This window comes from Pithys albifrons, chromosome 2 (assembly GCF_047495875.1).
Source record: "Pithys albifrons albifrons isolate INPA30051 chromosome 2, PitAlb_v1, whole genome shotgun sequence".
In the NCBI taxonomy this organism is placed as follows: Eukaryota; Metazoa; Chordata; class Aves; order Passeriformes; family Thamnophilidae; genus Pithys; species Pithys albifrons.
The window spans coordinates 13,837,392-13,851,759 of NC_092459.1; the positions used below are offsets into that span (position 1 = coordinate 13,837,392).

Sequence of the window (14,368 nt, forward strand, 5' to 3'; positions counted from 1 at the left end):
GCCTGCCATTCAGACCTGTTCTGGGGAGAAGTGTCATCTGCCCAACCTGGTGATGTTCCAGAAAGTCTTGTCGAGCCTTCCGGCAGCTGTGTTCCTTGCTGGTAATTCATGTGTGTGGTCACTAGCTGGTGGATACCTTCAGCAGATAAAACATGACTATAGGACTCTTGAGAGCAAGTGTTGGGGCAGTGGAGGGCTCAGGTGGTGTTCTCCTCAGCCCTTCTGGTAAGGGGAAGTGTCCCAGCTAGGAGCTGTTGGCAGACTCATGCCTGACTGTGGAGCTGATAATGCTACCAAGGAGTCGACTGCCCCAGGCTGGTTTCTTGTTGGAAGCCAGCTGACAGAAGCATAAAGATGAAACCCAACTGATCAGAGAGGAAAGAAGTCTTAGTGACCACGCTTCCAAAACTTTTGAGAAAGGCTTTAAACTGTTTGCTGTGAAGCCCACGAGTGGAAGAGGAAGAGCTGCAAAGGAAAGAAGCAAGCAAAGTAGAAGGCTGCAAGGGGCACTTTGACATTCCTGCTTAGAAGCAGGTGTGTGTTCAGAGGTATTTCTGAAATGTTTCTATGCAAGTGGGCATCAAACAGAAAGAGTCGGTGCAGTCACTAGGGTACAAAAAGATTGCAGCTATGAGACTTTCTGGGACAGCAAACATTGGTGGGGAAGTAATTGATGACACAAGCAGGTTTGCAGCCGTGAACCTTTCCACATGGTTTAGTGATAGTGTCTGGCTGATCAGCATTCTTGGTACTTCATGTTGACTTTGATGTCCACCTACTTTACAGCCTTCCAGCTTATATGGCGTCTGAAAAAAAGTTACTTTAATTTATTAGAAAGCTTCTATATTTGAGATAAAACTGAATACCTATACGTAGTTTTTGAAACTATTTCAAGACAGGGTGAATCTCCTTGGATTGCTAAAGCTCTTAATGTATTTCACAAAGGTTTTTAAAACAGATTTGTATTCTCTTGCCAAATTTTCATCCTCCTCTCAAATTCTGCTGTTGTGCCAATTAGCTTTGGTGACCTTTCCCTTTGCCCTGAGCTATGCTAAAATTTGCTGTATTTTATGCTATTTTCAATATATTGTGGTTGCACTTTATATACGGTTTTTGACATTAGTCCAACTGAATGAGCATTTAATGGCTCTTTTTATTAGCATTTAATACTCTTTTTCTTTTCAGGATAATAAAACTGCCTTGTATTGGGCAGTTGAGAAAGGAAATGCAACAATGGTGAGGGATATCTTACAATGCAACCCTGATACTGAAACATGTACCAAGGTAAATGAATTTTAATTGAATTGCTTTTTTTAACACCTTTTCTCAGCTCCTATCTGATGGTAAGATTATACCCAATTCAGTTTTTGTCAAGTGTTGGTACCTTGCAAGCTGTAAAAATGTTTTTTTTTCCCTAAAACACGGATTTTCAGCAACATTGATGTCCCCATAAATATGATTTACTGTTAAATCCTTGATAGCAGGGAACATGTGGATTCTTTACCTCAGCATCATTGACATGACCATCAATAAGGAGCAGAGAGCAGGTGCTACTGGAAACTGGGGAAAGAGTTTTCTGACATTACTAAGCATGAGTTCAGGCCACTGGCTATTGCATGTGGAGGAATAAGTTAAAAAAAAAAGAGGAAGTAGTTTGTACAGCATTGAAGTATTTTCAAATACCTTATATTATGTCTGAATCTTATCTTTCTCTATTTGACACTGTTATTAACAGAAATCTGTTTTGTTCTTTGACTCTAATCAATTTAGAATACTGGGTCTGGGATACTTTTTCCACAAACATAGAGGCTGAAATGTTGCTACTTGCACAGTTAGCATATTAAAAATTATCTTAAAACATCTTAAAAGTTTGGGATTTCATTTGCTACTAGTTTTTTCTTGGTTTTGAATATACAGAGATCTTTATGTTAGGCCTACCATTTCATTTTAGGATGGAGAAACACCACTTATAAAGGCAACCAAGATGAGAAATATTGAAATAGTAGAGCTTCTTCTGGATAAAGGAGCTAAAGTCTCTGCTGTAGACAAGGTAAAGAGAGTATTTGTTTAATATATTTAATCATTTTAATTTTGCAGCTGGATTGTGAGGGAGCTGTCGAGACTACAGAAAGAGAGCTTCCCATATGCTCAATAATTAAATAACCATTGTACTTAAATGTGAATTTGTTTCCACCATTAATATATTGTTGTTCTGGGACTTTTTGTTTTGGTTGATTTGTTTTTTGTATTAGAGTGCTCTTAGTAACTTGAAAAGAAAAAAATCCAAGCCAGGAATAAAAATTTCACGTATAAACTAATTCTGAATGCGCTTGGAAGAAGCGTAAAGAATGGTTGTTATTTGACACTAATGCTTGTTTTTGATTAATGGACGTTAAACTAAGCAATGCCAAGGACAAATACAACTGGTTATTCCTGTCTTCTTATGCATTACCTACTTTGACTGTAAACCTTTTAAATACAGAAACATTTATTGATGCTGTTTTAATCTCTTAATATTATGTTTAGGGCAAATTAGTATTAATGTTGATTTGATATAGTAAGAAAGCTTTTACTGGAAAGTTTTTTTGAGAACTCTGAGCAGACATTGAAACAACTCTAATGAGTATTATCTCCTGTTCCAAACAAGTCTCTGAATTTCCTCGTAGACACTTGTTTCAAAATAGAGACTACAGCTTTCATGAACCTTAAGACACATTAATAAAAGAATTTAAAAAATGTGACAGTATCTTAGATTTAGCATTCTAAGAACTGCTTCTTCACATCTTTTCAGAAACATCTGTAATACTTTTTCAAGGGAAAAAAAGACATTGCTGCTTTTGAGTGCTTTAAGATGTGTTTCAAGGAAATAATTCATGTGAAACAATGTGGAGCATATGGTCTGTACATAATTTTAGGGATTCATGTTAGATATTACTAGTTTTCACTTAATTGCAGAAAGGAGATACTCCACTTCATATTGCCATTCGTGGAAGAAGCCGTAAACTTGCTGAATTACTCTTAAGAAATCCAAAAGATGGTCGGTTGCTTTATAGACCCAACAAAACAGGAGAAACACCTTACAATATTGACTGCAGCCACCAGAAGAGTATTTTAACACAGATATTTGGTGCCAGTAAGTATAAGCATTCCTTTTTTTTCATCACTTGAGAATCCAGTTTATTCAATTCTGTATTGAAAAGTGGTAACAGGTTTTTTTAATGTTGCAGGTAATGAGAAACCTTTTAAAATAATCAATTGGCAAAAAAAACATAATTCCAAAAGCCTAACAAAGTTCAAATACACATTTCATTTTTGACTTGACATTGGATACTGCGCGACTTCTGTTTTTAGTTGGATCTTGTTTGTGTAGGAATTACTCTCTTTGACTTTCTGTGATTTGGGATTTTGAATCTTCTAAGATTTTAATAGTTGTGATAAGTATATAACTTTATGTGAATGATTTAAAATATCTTTGCACAGGAATGTGCCAATAATAACAGCTGTTACATGGGAGGAGTATATATACAAACATGGGTGAACCTGTCATGACTTTATGTCTGAAAATTGCCATATTGAAGAGCTTTCTTAAAGCAAAGTTGTGTAATATTGTGCTGCAGGACACCTGTCTCCCACGGAATCTGACGGTGACATGCTGGGTTATGATCTGTACAGCAGTGCTCTGGCTGATATTCTGAGTGAACCAACCATGCAGCCACCCATCTGCGTGGGCTTATATGCGCAGTGGGGAAGTGGAAAGTCTTTCCTGCTCAAGAAACTGGAAGGTAAAATTGATTTAGCCTTTTCTGTAGGTTCCAGTCTACCTGTAGAAAGCATCACATGGGAGTTATCAGTTTTAGGAGAGTTGTTGGTCCATGTAATGTTGTTTCCAGTCTCTGTGATGAAAGGATTTGAAGTCTGCTGTAGTCAATTCATCCATAGATTGCTTTGTTCGTTTATACCATGTCAAGACAGCCTTTAAGTGTTGCTGTCAGGTGTCCTGTGAGTTTCCTGCAGCAGTGAATCTGCCCTTTAAGTACTGCTCACAGTCTGGCTGCCAGAGTGGGCCTTGCTGGGCCTGTTTGTGTGTAAAATCAGGGTCAGACCTCTTCTGGTGCAATATTTATTGTGCATCCTATGTGTCTTTTTTTTTAACTTTAAGAACAATTTCTGACTGTTAGGATTTTATTCTCTGTAGCATGTTTTCTTTGTATCTACTTTTCTTCCCCTTTCCTCTTATTTACTTTAAGCTTTCTGAACTACCTGAAATGATAGAGGGAGGCAAATGTAGTATATGAAGCGAGTCAACATTTTTCCCAGTGGAAATAGGCATCTTATTTACAGTTTTAACTTCTTCTAACAAAGGATGCTTTTCTGAGATGCTTTGATATCATTGAGAATACTTTAACCATCTTGATGTTTCTTACTATCTGTGATTTCTCTCTTTCTAAAAGCTTCTATATTGGCCAAAATGGGGACTCTGCATTAATTTTCTTTGCCTCATGCCCCATGTCGTAAACACAAAGTGTATTGATTTTGATGGTGATGCTTATTGTGGATGAGCTCTTATGTTTTTAAAACACTTTTTCAGTGTTTTCTTCCTGTTCCATGTTCAAGTTTTTATTCCTGATTGTGTATCTGATGTTTCTTATTCAATAGAACTTAAGTAAGTTTCTTCAGGAATTCCTGTTTTACTAAATAACAATCAATGAACAGAAATAAATGCTGAAGCCTTCACATTGTACTGTTATATTTGACTCTTTGAGGCATGTAGCCCGTGTTTCAGTGATGGAGATTTTGGAGGTTGGGTGGGGTTTTCTCGACAGATGTGGTGGATTTATTTTTCTCTGTGTCCTAAGGAGGACAGGAAATGGCATGACTTTTGAAGGAGGATAGGAAATGGCATGACTTTTAATGTGCCTTTAAAAGTAGAAAATCTGCAGCAAAGAGTGAGAGTATTATGTATGTAGATGTTTTCGTTCTTTGCATGGATGAAAACTTAGGGGGTTGCACTAATGTTTGAAGAATTCAAGCATCCATTGTTTAGTAATAGGGATAAGTTATACAATCTACTGAAGAAATGTTTCTTTTCAAACACAATCCATTCTAGAGTGATATCACACGTTAACTGGTCTTTGTCTTTTTGTTTTAGATGAAATGAAGACTTTTGCAGGACAGCAGATTGAACCTCTGTTTCAGTTCTCCTGGCTTATTGTATTCCTCACACTTCTGCTGTGTGGAGGTTTGGGTTTATTGCTTGCTTTCACAGTGGATCCAAAGCTTGGAATAGCGGTGTCACTCAGCTTATTAGCAGTTCTCTACATTTTCTTTAGTAAGTCTTATTTTATATGATGTTTGTGAAGGTTTTAACCTTTTTTGGAATTAAATATTGTTTTGTAGATAAGCTTTGTAATTCAGAAAAAATTGCCAAATGGTTTGTAGATAATGAGCCCCTTTGGACCCTTTTCTTGTGTTTTGCATGTAATTCTTGTGTTTTGCATGTGAGAGGGCATTCTGGAAAACAAAGAATTTTGTGTTTTAATTTCATTGTGTTATTCTTACCATTCTCATTTTTAGCCATAATTGCTGAAAATTCATTAACTTTTTAAAAAGAACTCCATCATACCTTATCTGTTCAAACTTCATGGTTCTTTCAAAGCTGTGAATGTTGACTAAAATGAAGCCATAACATATTTTTAATATTTTAGCTGTGATTTACTTTGGTGGCCGAAGAGAAGGGGAGAGATGGAACTGGGCCTGGGTTTTAAGTACAAGATTGGCAAGACATGTTGGATATTTAGAGTTGCTTCTCAAACTCATGTTTGTGAACCCACCAGAATTACCAGAGCAAACCACTAAAGCTTTACCTGTCAGGTTAGTTATTTTATTTCCTTGATTATGAATGAGTCATTCAGGTTCATTCTGATACTTTCCAGTCTGTGCATAGTAATGTGCATGTGGAGATTCCTGTTTGAAAAGCAGAAGCCTTGGAAGATCATGAAGTTAAACCTTGCAGTGTGAAGAAGGAAGTGATGTTTTCAAGAAAAACTATCTGCCTATGTCAATGAAAGTTAATGCTTTATAAAATTAGGGGGTTTAACTATCACACTAATAAAAACTTGTACCAGACACAATAAGAATTTTCAGATATAGCTTACTGTGTAGTACGTTTAATGCTTGCTTTGCTGATTGCTTCTGTTACAATTTTTTGTTGTTGATTCTCTTCTTTTTTTTTTGTAAGTAGAGCATCAGACTGCTCAAAGTTTCTAGTTTATCTGAAAGCAAGAAAATTTAAGCCATATGTTTTATCATTTCATTTACTTCTACTGTTTAGAGGCTTCTGTTTCAGCCTCATGGTGCTTTTATGTACTTCTGTATTTTTTTTCACCCTCTGTAAATATTCAAAAATAGATGAAAATTCAATTTTCAAAATACTGTCAGTATTATATTTTGGCATCATAGAGATATTTTTATGTTTTTACTGTCATCTGAGGTGCCATTAGTGATGTGATCATTTTTATCACCTTAAGAAATGAAGTTTTAGAATAGGAAGTAGAAGTCAAGCTTTAGAATAGGAAGTGGAGCAAAGAAGAGGTTGATAAATGGAAAATAAATACTTAAATTCCATGTAGAGTTTAAAAAAATTAAATATTCAAGTATTTTATATTTTTACCTCTTGAAAAAAACTAATGGCTGCAGAGATGCAGCAAGATTCTTTTGGGTTGTCAGAAAATATCTAAAGCTTTCTAAAGTCTACAAAATACTTGTGTTTTCTCTTTCAGGTTTTTGTTTACAGACTACAATAGACTGTCCAGTGTAGGTGGAGAAACTTCCTTGGCTGAGATGATTGCTACCCTCTCTGATGCATGTGAAAGGGAATTTGGTTTCTTAGCAACAAGGCTATTTCGAGTCTTCAAGACAGAAGATACACAAGGTTTTTTTTTTTACCTGAATGACATGTCTGATTATTCCATTTCAGTGCACTGTTCCCATGGGTTCTGGTTTTTGCATTATAAGCTCTTTTTAGAAATTGTTGTAGCCATGCAGAAATTCATACAGAAGGGAAAACTCTTTATATTGTTTTGGCGAGAAAAGTGCCCATTGTCTTCTATGAAGTATAATTTTCAGAAATGCCAATGGAAATATATATTTACATTATTTCTTTTTAGATGCAGCATATTTCCATAGCAATTAAGTCATTGTGTCCAAGTCAGGTAAAGAGAAAAGTATGCTTTTGTATATTGCTAAGAGAAGTTTGTTTGGTTTATTATATTTTAATTTAAAGCTTTTTTGAGTGACCACTACTTATTCTTGGAAATAATAAATGTGTAGAATATCTTGGTCCAAAGATAGAAATTGCTGTGATCAGTGTTGGTAAGATGGGATGAAATATTACTTCTTGATCCAAACAGAACAAGATTTACTCTTCTGTCCCATGTATAGATTTCTGGAAAAAAAATATCCAGAGTGATATTGTGAAGAAAGAGTTCTTGATGGCAACTTTCAATTAATTCAGGACTTCTTTGTACTTGGAGCTTGGTTTCAGTCAGTTACTTCTCATTTAATTTTGACCTTACCCACATGTTGAGGACTCTGTTAGATGGTGTCCTCTCTCACAAAGTGAAATGTTTAAATTCTTCTGTCTTGTGGAGGGTGGAAAAAACATCCTGTGTTTGGTATGTTCATCTGTGTGCTAAACACAACTTACTCCTCATTGTTCTTCCTGAAGTTCACTGAATGTTCTTTATGAAAGGGATGTCATGCAATTTTTCACCCTTTTTTTCCATGTTAGGCCTCTGCAGTTCTCCTTAACCTCAGTAAATCAGCCTTTGTGATGGTGTGATTTCTCCCAAAGTTGAATGGCACTGTAGTGCTGGCTTCTTGTGGTTATTTGTATTAATCATCTTTTCCTTTCCATTTGGGAACTTACGTTGGCTTCTTAATGCTCTTCCTAATTATCTAATTGATTTTTTAATTGATTTTATCTATTTGATGGTTTGCACATCATCTCCTTTTCTCTGGTTGTTTCTCTGGTTGTTTCTCTAGGGTCATATGTTTATTGTCTTTAGATGTTCATAGAAATTCCATGTAGGCTCATTTTTAGCCTTCTGTATCTTAAATTTTTGTTACATTCGTAAACTTGCAGACAAGCCTATGCAGTTGCCATTTCATTGTTGATTCCAAGTGTCTCTCTAATCCAGCTCTCTCTTTCTATCAAGAGGAAGCTTTCATTCCTACTTCAGTGTGTCTAGAACTGAATATAATTATAACTGAGCTCCTCATTTCTTGCCCTTCACTCCTGTCATTATACATTTCTGTTCCTTTGTCCTGCAGCACAATCCCATGTGTCACCTATGTCAGTGATGTGAAAAGACTTTTCCAGCTCCTACCCCAGAATAGAGTATCATACATGGATATTCTTTCCAAGTAACACATTTAGAATTTGATTTTCCATTCTGGTTCAAATACTGGTTTTTAGCTGTCATCATTTTGCTTCCCATCATTCAGTGTTCTGTTCTTTGTTGTCAACAGATGTGTACAGAAGATGGGAATCTTCAGGGTGTGTACACCACTGGACGTGTGCAGGCCCTGAAGGCAGAGGCTGCTGCTTTGGAAAATGCGCTTTCTTTGATCACTGATTTAGCTGAGCTAAGCTCCAGCTGCAGTATTTCTTTGTCTCTTCCTTTTCAATCCACTTGAACTTAGGAGGTCTGTGTTCTCTTCTGAGGCCCTTGTGATCTGTCCAAGGCATATGTGCTGCAGCCCTCCCATTTGTGTATGTTTTAGCTTGCAAGAAAGGATGGTCTCGGGCTGCAGCTTGCAATTTTGATTTAGTTCTCCAATGGCACCATTACTATTAATTTATGTAAGTACCAGGTTCCAGTTTGAGTGGATACCATATTGTTTTCCTAGGATTTATTTACAAAAATACACTTTACAGAAACGCCACAAAAGGGCTGATAGCACTGATATGAAATCTATTTAGTAATCGTCATTTCCATCCAGTGTAGATTTCCTGAAACAATGGAAAGAAACTGAAGATTAAAAGAGTATTTCCGCTTCATAATCTCCAAGAATTTTGGCAAACAATAGATAATTTTTTTCCACAGGTTTGTGACTGGGTGGTAACACTGCAGTAAGCTGTTACAAGTTAGTGTTTTATGAGAAGTATGTAAATTAATAGATTTTGTACTCAACTGTCGTTGCATGGTATATTCATTCTAACAGCAAATACTTATTTCCTAGGTAAAAAGAAATGGAAGAAAACTTGCTGCCTCCCATCCTTTGTGATTTTCCTGTTCATCTTGTCTTGTGTTGTTTCTGCGATTGCCCTGCTGGCGATTTTTAATGTGGAATCAGCCAACATGACAGTGAATGTTATTCTTATAACAGTTACCTGTGTTGTTGGTTTGGCCTTTTTCTTGAATTGCCGCACGTGGTGGCAAGTGATGGATTCAGTTTTGAATTCTCAGAGAAAACGTCTTCACAATGCTGCATCCAAGCTTCACAAGTTGAAAAGTGAGGGGTTCATGAAGGTAAGTGTTTATATGGGTTGGCCATTAAAAGGACTGAAACAAACCCCCAAACGTGGAGCATTCTTATGTTGGGGCACCATTTATTGAATCAGGCCAACTCTTACAACAGAAGGAGACTTGCTGAGTTTTTACTGAAGGGAACACTTCTGTGCCAGTGGTAATTGTGGTTAGCGTATGATCTGTCTGCTCAATCAGGAATGGTAAATTGGATTAAGTTTTCAGTTTTAGGATTTTATTTTTGGTGGGAGGAAGGTACTAGGAAAATAATTGTTCTAAATTACCAGTATTTAGTAAGAGCTTGCTTTAGATCACAAGATCAGAAAGAATAACTTAGTGAGTCTTCTACAGGTGAAAAACCAAGCCTAACTTTCTGTCTGCAAGACCTCTTTACTAGGAAAGAAATTATAGCAGAGAAAGAACATTCCAAACCAGTTCACATATTTAATGAAAAATGATAGAAAATATGAGTCTTTTGCTGGGTTGTATCTCTAAACTGGTAAAAATTGTACTCCTCAGGCTTCATCAAATGTCCTATATACTCCTATTTGAAAGTGAAATTTAGCATCATGATGATTACCTCTGTAGGTTACAGCTAATATATTGTATTACAATATGTTGTGCAAATATTTTTCATAGGATCATAAAATAGTTGGAGTTGAAAGGGGCCTTTCAAAGTTCAACTAGTCCAGTCTCCCTCCAGTGTGCAGGTACATCTTCAGCAAGATCAGATTGCTTTGAGCCCTAGCCAATTTGATCTTGAGTGTTATCAAGGATGGAGCCTCCATAACTTCTCTAGGGCCCTGTGCCAATGTTTTACCACCTTCATTATAAAAAATCTTTCTTATATATAATCTAAACCAACCCTCCTTCAGTTTTTAAAATCATTACCCATTGTCCTCTTGCAACAGGCCCTGGTAAAATGTTTGTCCTTGTCTTTTTTATAGGCTGTCTTTAGATACTGGAAGGCCACAATAAAGTTCTCCACAGAGTTTTCTCTGTGCTGAACAGTCCCAGTTGTCTCAGCCTTTCCTCACAGGAGAGGTGCTTCAGCCCTCTGATCATCTTTGTTGCCTCCTCTGACTTGCTCCAATACTTTGGTGTCCTTCCTGTGCTGAGGACCCCAGAGCTGGATGAAGAACTCCAGGTGAGGTTTCACCAGAGTGGAGTACAGGGGCAGAATCCCCTCTGGACCTGCTGCCCACACTGCTTTTAATGCAGCCTGGGATATGTTTGGCTTCCTCGGCTGCAGGCTCATATTGCTGGATCATGTCCAGCCTCCACCAGTACTCCCAAGTCCTTCTTGTTAGGGCTACTCTGATCCATTCATCCCCCAGCCTGTATTGACACTAGGGGTTCAATACCCAGGGGCAGGACCTGCACTTGGCCTTGTTGAATCTCAGTGAGGTTCCCACAGGCCCACCTCTCAAGCTTGTCTGGGTTTCTCTGGGTGGCATCCCATCCCTCAGGTGTGTCAAACACACCATTTAGCTTGGTGTCATCTGCAAACTTGCAGATGAACTTGATCCCTTCATCTGTATCATTAATGAAGATACTTAACACTGGTCCCAATACAGGCCCTTGAGGGACACCATTTATCACTGATGTCAATTGAGACACTGAGCCATTGACCACTACCCTTTGTTATTCTGTGCATCTCTTGACAAGTTCAGCTCCAGCTATGCCTTGGCAATCCTAACCCCATCCCTACACAGCCAGACTCTATCCCTATACTCTTTTCCCATACTCTTTTCTATACTCTTTGCCTATACTCTTGTGCTTGCATCCACTGCCTGTGCATTTGCTTCTTGTCCTTTAGTTGACCAGCTGGTTTCTACTCAGCTTTGCTGGTCTTCTTCCTTCCTTGCCAATTTTCTCGTGCCTGGGGATTGCAACCTTTTACACCCTATGGAAGACTTCCTTAAAGATCTGCCATGTCAGTTCCGCTCTGTTGTCCCTGAGGGCAGTTTCCCAGGGGGTCCTATTGACTGTCTCCTTGAAGAGCTGTGAGTTTGCTTTTCTAAAAGTCAAGGTCCTGACTTTGTCAGAACTGCAAACTCCATCAGTGCATGATGTCTGCAGCCCTGACTGCCTCCAGTCTTGATATCCCCAATTAGCTCACTTAGGTTCAAGACCATCAGGTCCAGTGTTGCCTCCTCTCTATTACCTGGCTGAAGAAGTTATCCTCCACATATTCCAGGAATATTCTGGATTGCCTACAGCTCATGGTGCTACTTTTCCAGATGTCAGGGTGGTTGAAGTTCCGCAGGACAAGACCCTGTCAGTGTTCGACGGCTTGTGTAACTGGGGCATGAAGTGCCCCAATGGGCTTCCCTCGGTGAGGCAACCCTTTGTAGACACAAACCACAAGGTGTCATTTATTCATCTGGCCCTTGATTTTTACAGACTTTCAGAGGGTTCATGGTTTCTTCGCAGAGGTGTCTCTCTGCAACCTATCCATCTCTTGATGTAGAGGGCATCCTCTCCTCCACTCCTTCCTCTCCTGTCTCTTCTGAACAGCCTGTAGCCATCCATAGCCATCAATAGCCATCCCACACCCCAGTCATGGGATTCATCCCACCAAGTTTCCAGAACTGGCAACTGGGTCATAGCTTTCTAGCAGTACAGTGGCTTCCAGCTCCTCCTGTTTGTTGCCCACTCTGTGTGTGCTGGTGTAGAGGCACCTCAGCCATGTCACTTGCTTAGAGGAACAAGCCTTTCACTGGTGTTTCCTTGTTGGCTTCCATTACCTCAGGAGCCCCTGGCTGGTCTCCATAAGACTTCAAGAGTACTCCAGTGCTCCAGCACATCTCAGAGCCACCAGGGCCATCTCAGAGCCCTTACTAGCACTGCCTCCCTCTTACCTTGGCACATAATCCCACAGGTTGTCATGGGCAAGCCTGACATGATCCCCTACCCTTGACATGTCTACTTTAAAGCTCTGTGGATTTGCCCTGCTGGCTCCTGGGTAAAGACTGTCCTGTTTTGAGAAAGGGGAACCCTGCCTGATGCCAACATGCCTGGTGCCATGTTTTTGCAGCACAGAAGACCTTATTTGTGTCTTGTTACTGTGTTTCTTGACAGTTGTTTTCTGAGTGGTATTTATCTGACATAACTTTAGCCTTTTAGGATTTGAGTTCACCCTTTGCTGTTAAAGGAGAGAAGTGGACATTTCTGATGGGTTGTTCATCTGTTTTATGTCATCTTAATGTGCACATTCAAGATTAATCTAGTGATGAATAGATCAGATTTTAATGTTTATCTGTTAATTGCTGAAATTACAGCATGTGAATTCCACCTTTGTTTCTATGTTAAGGGTAGTTGTTAAATGTGCAACAATGTTGAAAAGCTCAACAAGTCTTCAGGTTGCATATCTTGAATAGTAATGACTGAGCTTTAGAATAATAGCATAATGTGCTTGGCTGGAAGGCAGATAGAAAATTTTAGTGTACTTTTTTATGCCAGGCAATTTTTGAGGACTAGCTGAAGCTACAAATACTCTTGTATTTACTTTTGAAATACTATTTTACAGTGCATAAATATTAGTTTCTTAAATAACACTGTAATGGAATTTAAATAAGGATAGTTTGTTACTTCAAAGTAGAATATGTGTTTCTGCTTTATATTTTTGTTCAAATAGGAAATTAACATGTTGGAAGTAACATTTTAGGGCTTTTCACTTTGAGTACTTGTAAGTTTGTTCCGGTAATGTTATTGAAGCACTTCTGGGGCAAGTAGCAATCTGCAAAAAGAATTATATGTATTTTCATGAGTTTTAATGTTACAGAGTTGTCTTTTTTTTTCTTTGCTTTTCATTTTTTTAGGTTTTGAAATGTGAAGTGGAACTGATGGCCAAAATGGCAAAAACCATTGACAGCTTCACTCAGAACCAGACAAGGCTTGTTGTAATCATTGATGGATTGGATGCTTGTGAACAGGACAAAGTTTTACAGATGCTTGATACTGTGAGTTGGATCATGTTATGATCTCTGGATCATATGGATGATTTCTTCCATAGATGAGCTTGGATACATGTGGTTATTGTGTGTTTTCTGTAGAAAGAAGGCTATGTTGTGGTCAGTTTTTATGTGTATTGGTATAACTATAATGCTAAGAGTGCTGGGCTTTAAAAGTTGACAAGTCGCATGTTAGTATTTTTGAAAAGTTTTGCAATAATCATATGTAAATTACTGAAAATAATTATCCCATTGAAACAAACATACCGTGTTTGGGGTGGTTTCCATATTCACCATTGAAGTCCTTTAGATGAAAAATACTTAGATGCTGAATATTTGTGGGGACTGGGACATTACTGCATGATGCCTCCTTGGTGTGATGACTCTTCTACAATACGTACTGCTAAATCATCAAGGGTGCTTATTTCTAATTGTGAATTCCTAACATTAGATATCTCATATTGAAGAAGGTGACATCTCTATACATCTCTTGGCCTCTCAGGTTTATAACTTGAACAGAATGAATAAAAAATGTTGAGTCAGATGTTCAAATGACCTGCAGTTACAATTAATTATTAACAAGGTGTAATATCTACTTTTTTACAGGTGCGAGTCTTGTTTTCCAAAGGCCCATTTATTGCTATTTTTGCAAGTGACCCACACATTATTATAAAGGCTATTAACCAGAATCTCAACAGTGTTCTCCGTGATTCAAACATAAATGGACATGATTACATGCGGAACATAGTCCATTTGCCCGTTTTTCTGAATAGCCGAGGGCTTAGTAATGCAAAAAAACTAATGGTGGCTTCGACAACCAATGGGGACATTCCCTACACAGATAATGCAGGTAAGGTTATGCAGGAGGGTGATGTAAGAGTT

General features: G+C 38.0%; 1 protein-coding gene across 5 annotated transcripts in view; it reads left to right on the plus strand.

Annotated features, from left to right (window-relative positions):
* KIDINS220 (kinase D interacting substrate 220) overlaps window positions 1-14,368 on the plus strand; it is a 77,615-nt gene that overhangs the window by 22,746 nt on the left and 40,501 nt on the right. For all 5 annotated transcript variants that reach the window (XM_071548377.1, XM_071548375.1, XM_071548378.1 and 2 more), the window contains 10 exons: window positions 1,186-1,284; window positions 1,952-2,050; window positions 2,956-3,133; window positions 3,618-3,782; window positions 5,150-5,329; window positions 5,706-5,871; window positions 6,780-6,931; window positions 9,244-9,533; window positions 13,355-13,495; window positions 14,093-14,336. In XM_071548377.1, coding sequence (XP_071404478.1) covers window positions 1,186-1,284; window positions 1,952-2,050; window positions 2,956-3,133; window positions 3,618-3,782; window positions 5,150-5,329; window positions 5,706-5,871; window positions 6,780-6,931; window positions 9,244-9,533; window positions 13,355-13,495; window positions 14,093-14,336 — 1,714 coding nt within the window. The remainder of the gene's footprint in view (window positions 1-1,185; window positions 1,285-1,951; window positions 2,051-2,955; window positions 3,134-3,617; window positions 3,783-5,149; window positions 5,330-5,705; window positions 5,872-6,779; window positions 6,932-9,243; window positions 9,534-13,354; window positions 13,496-14,092; window positions 14,337-14,368) is intronic.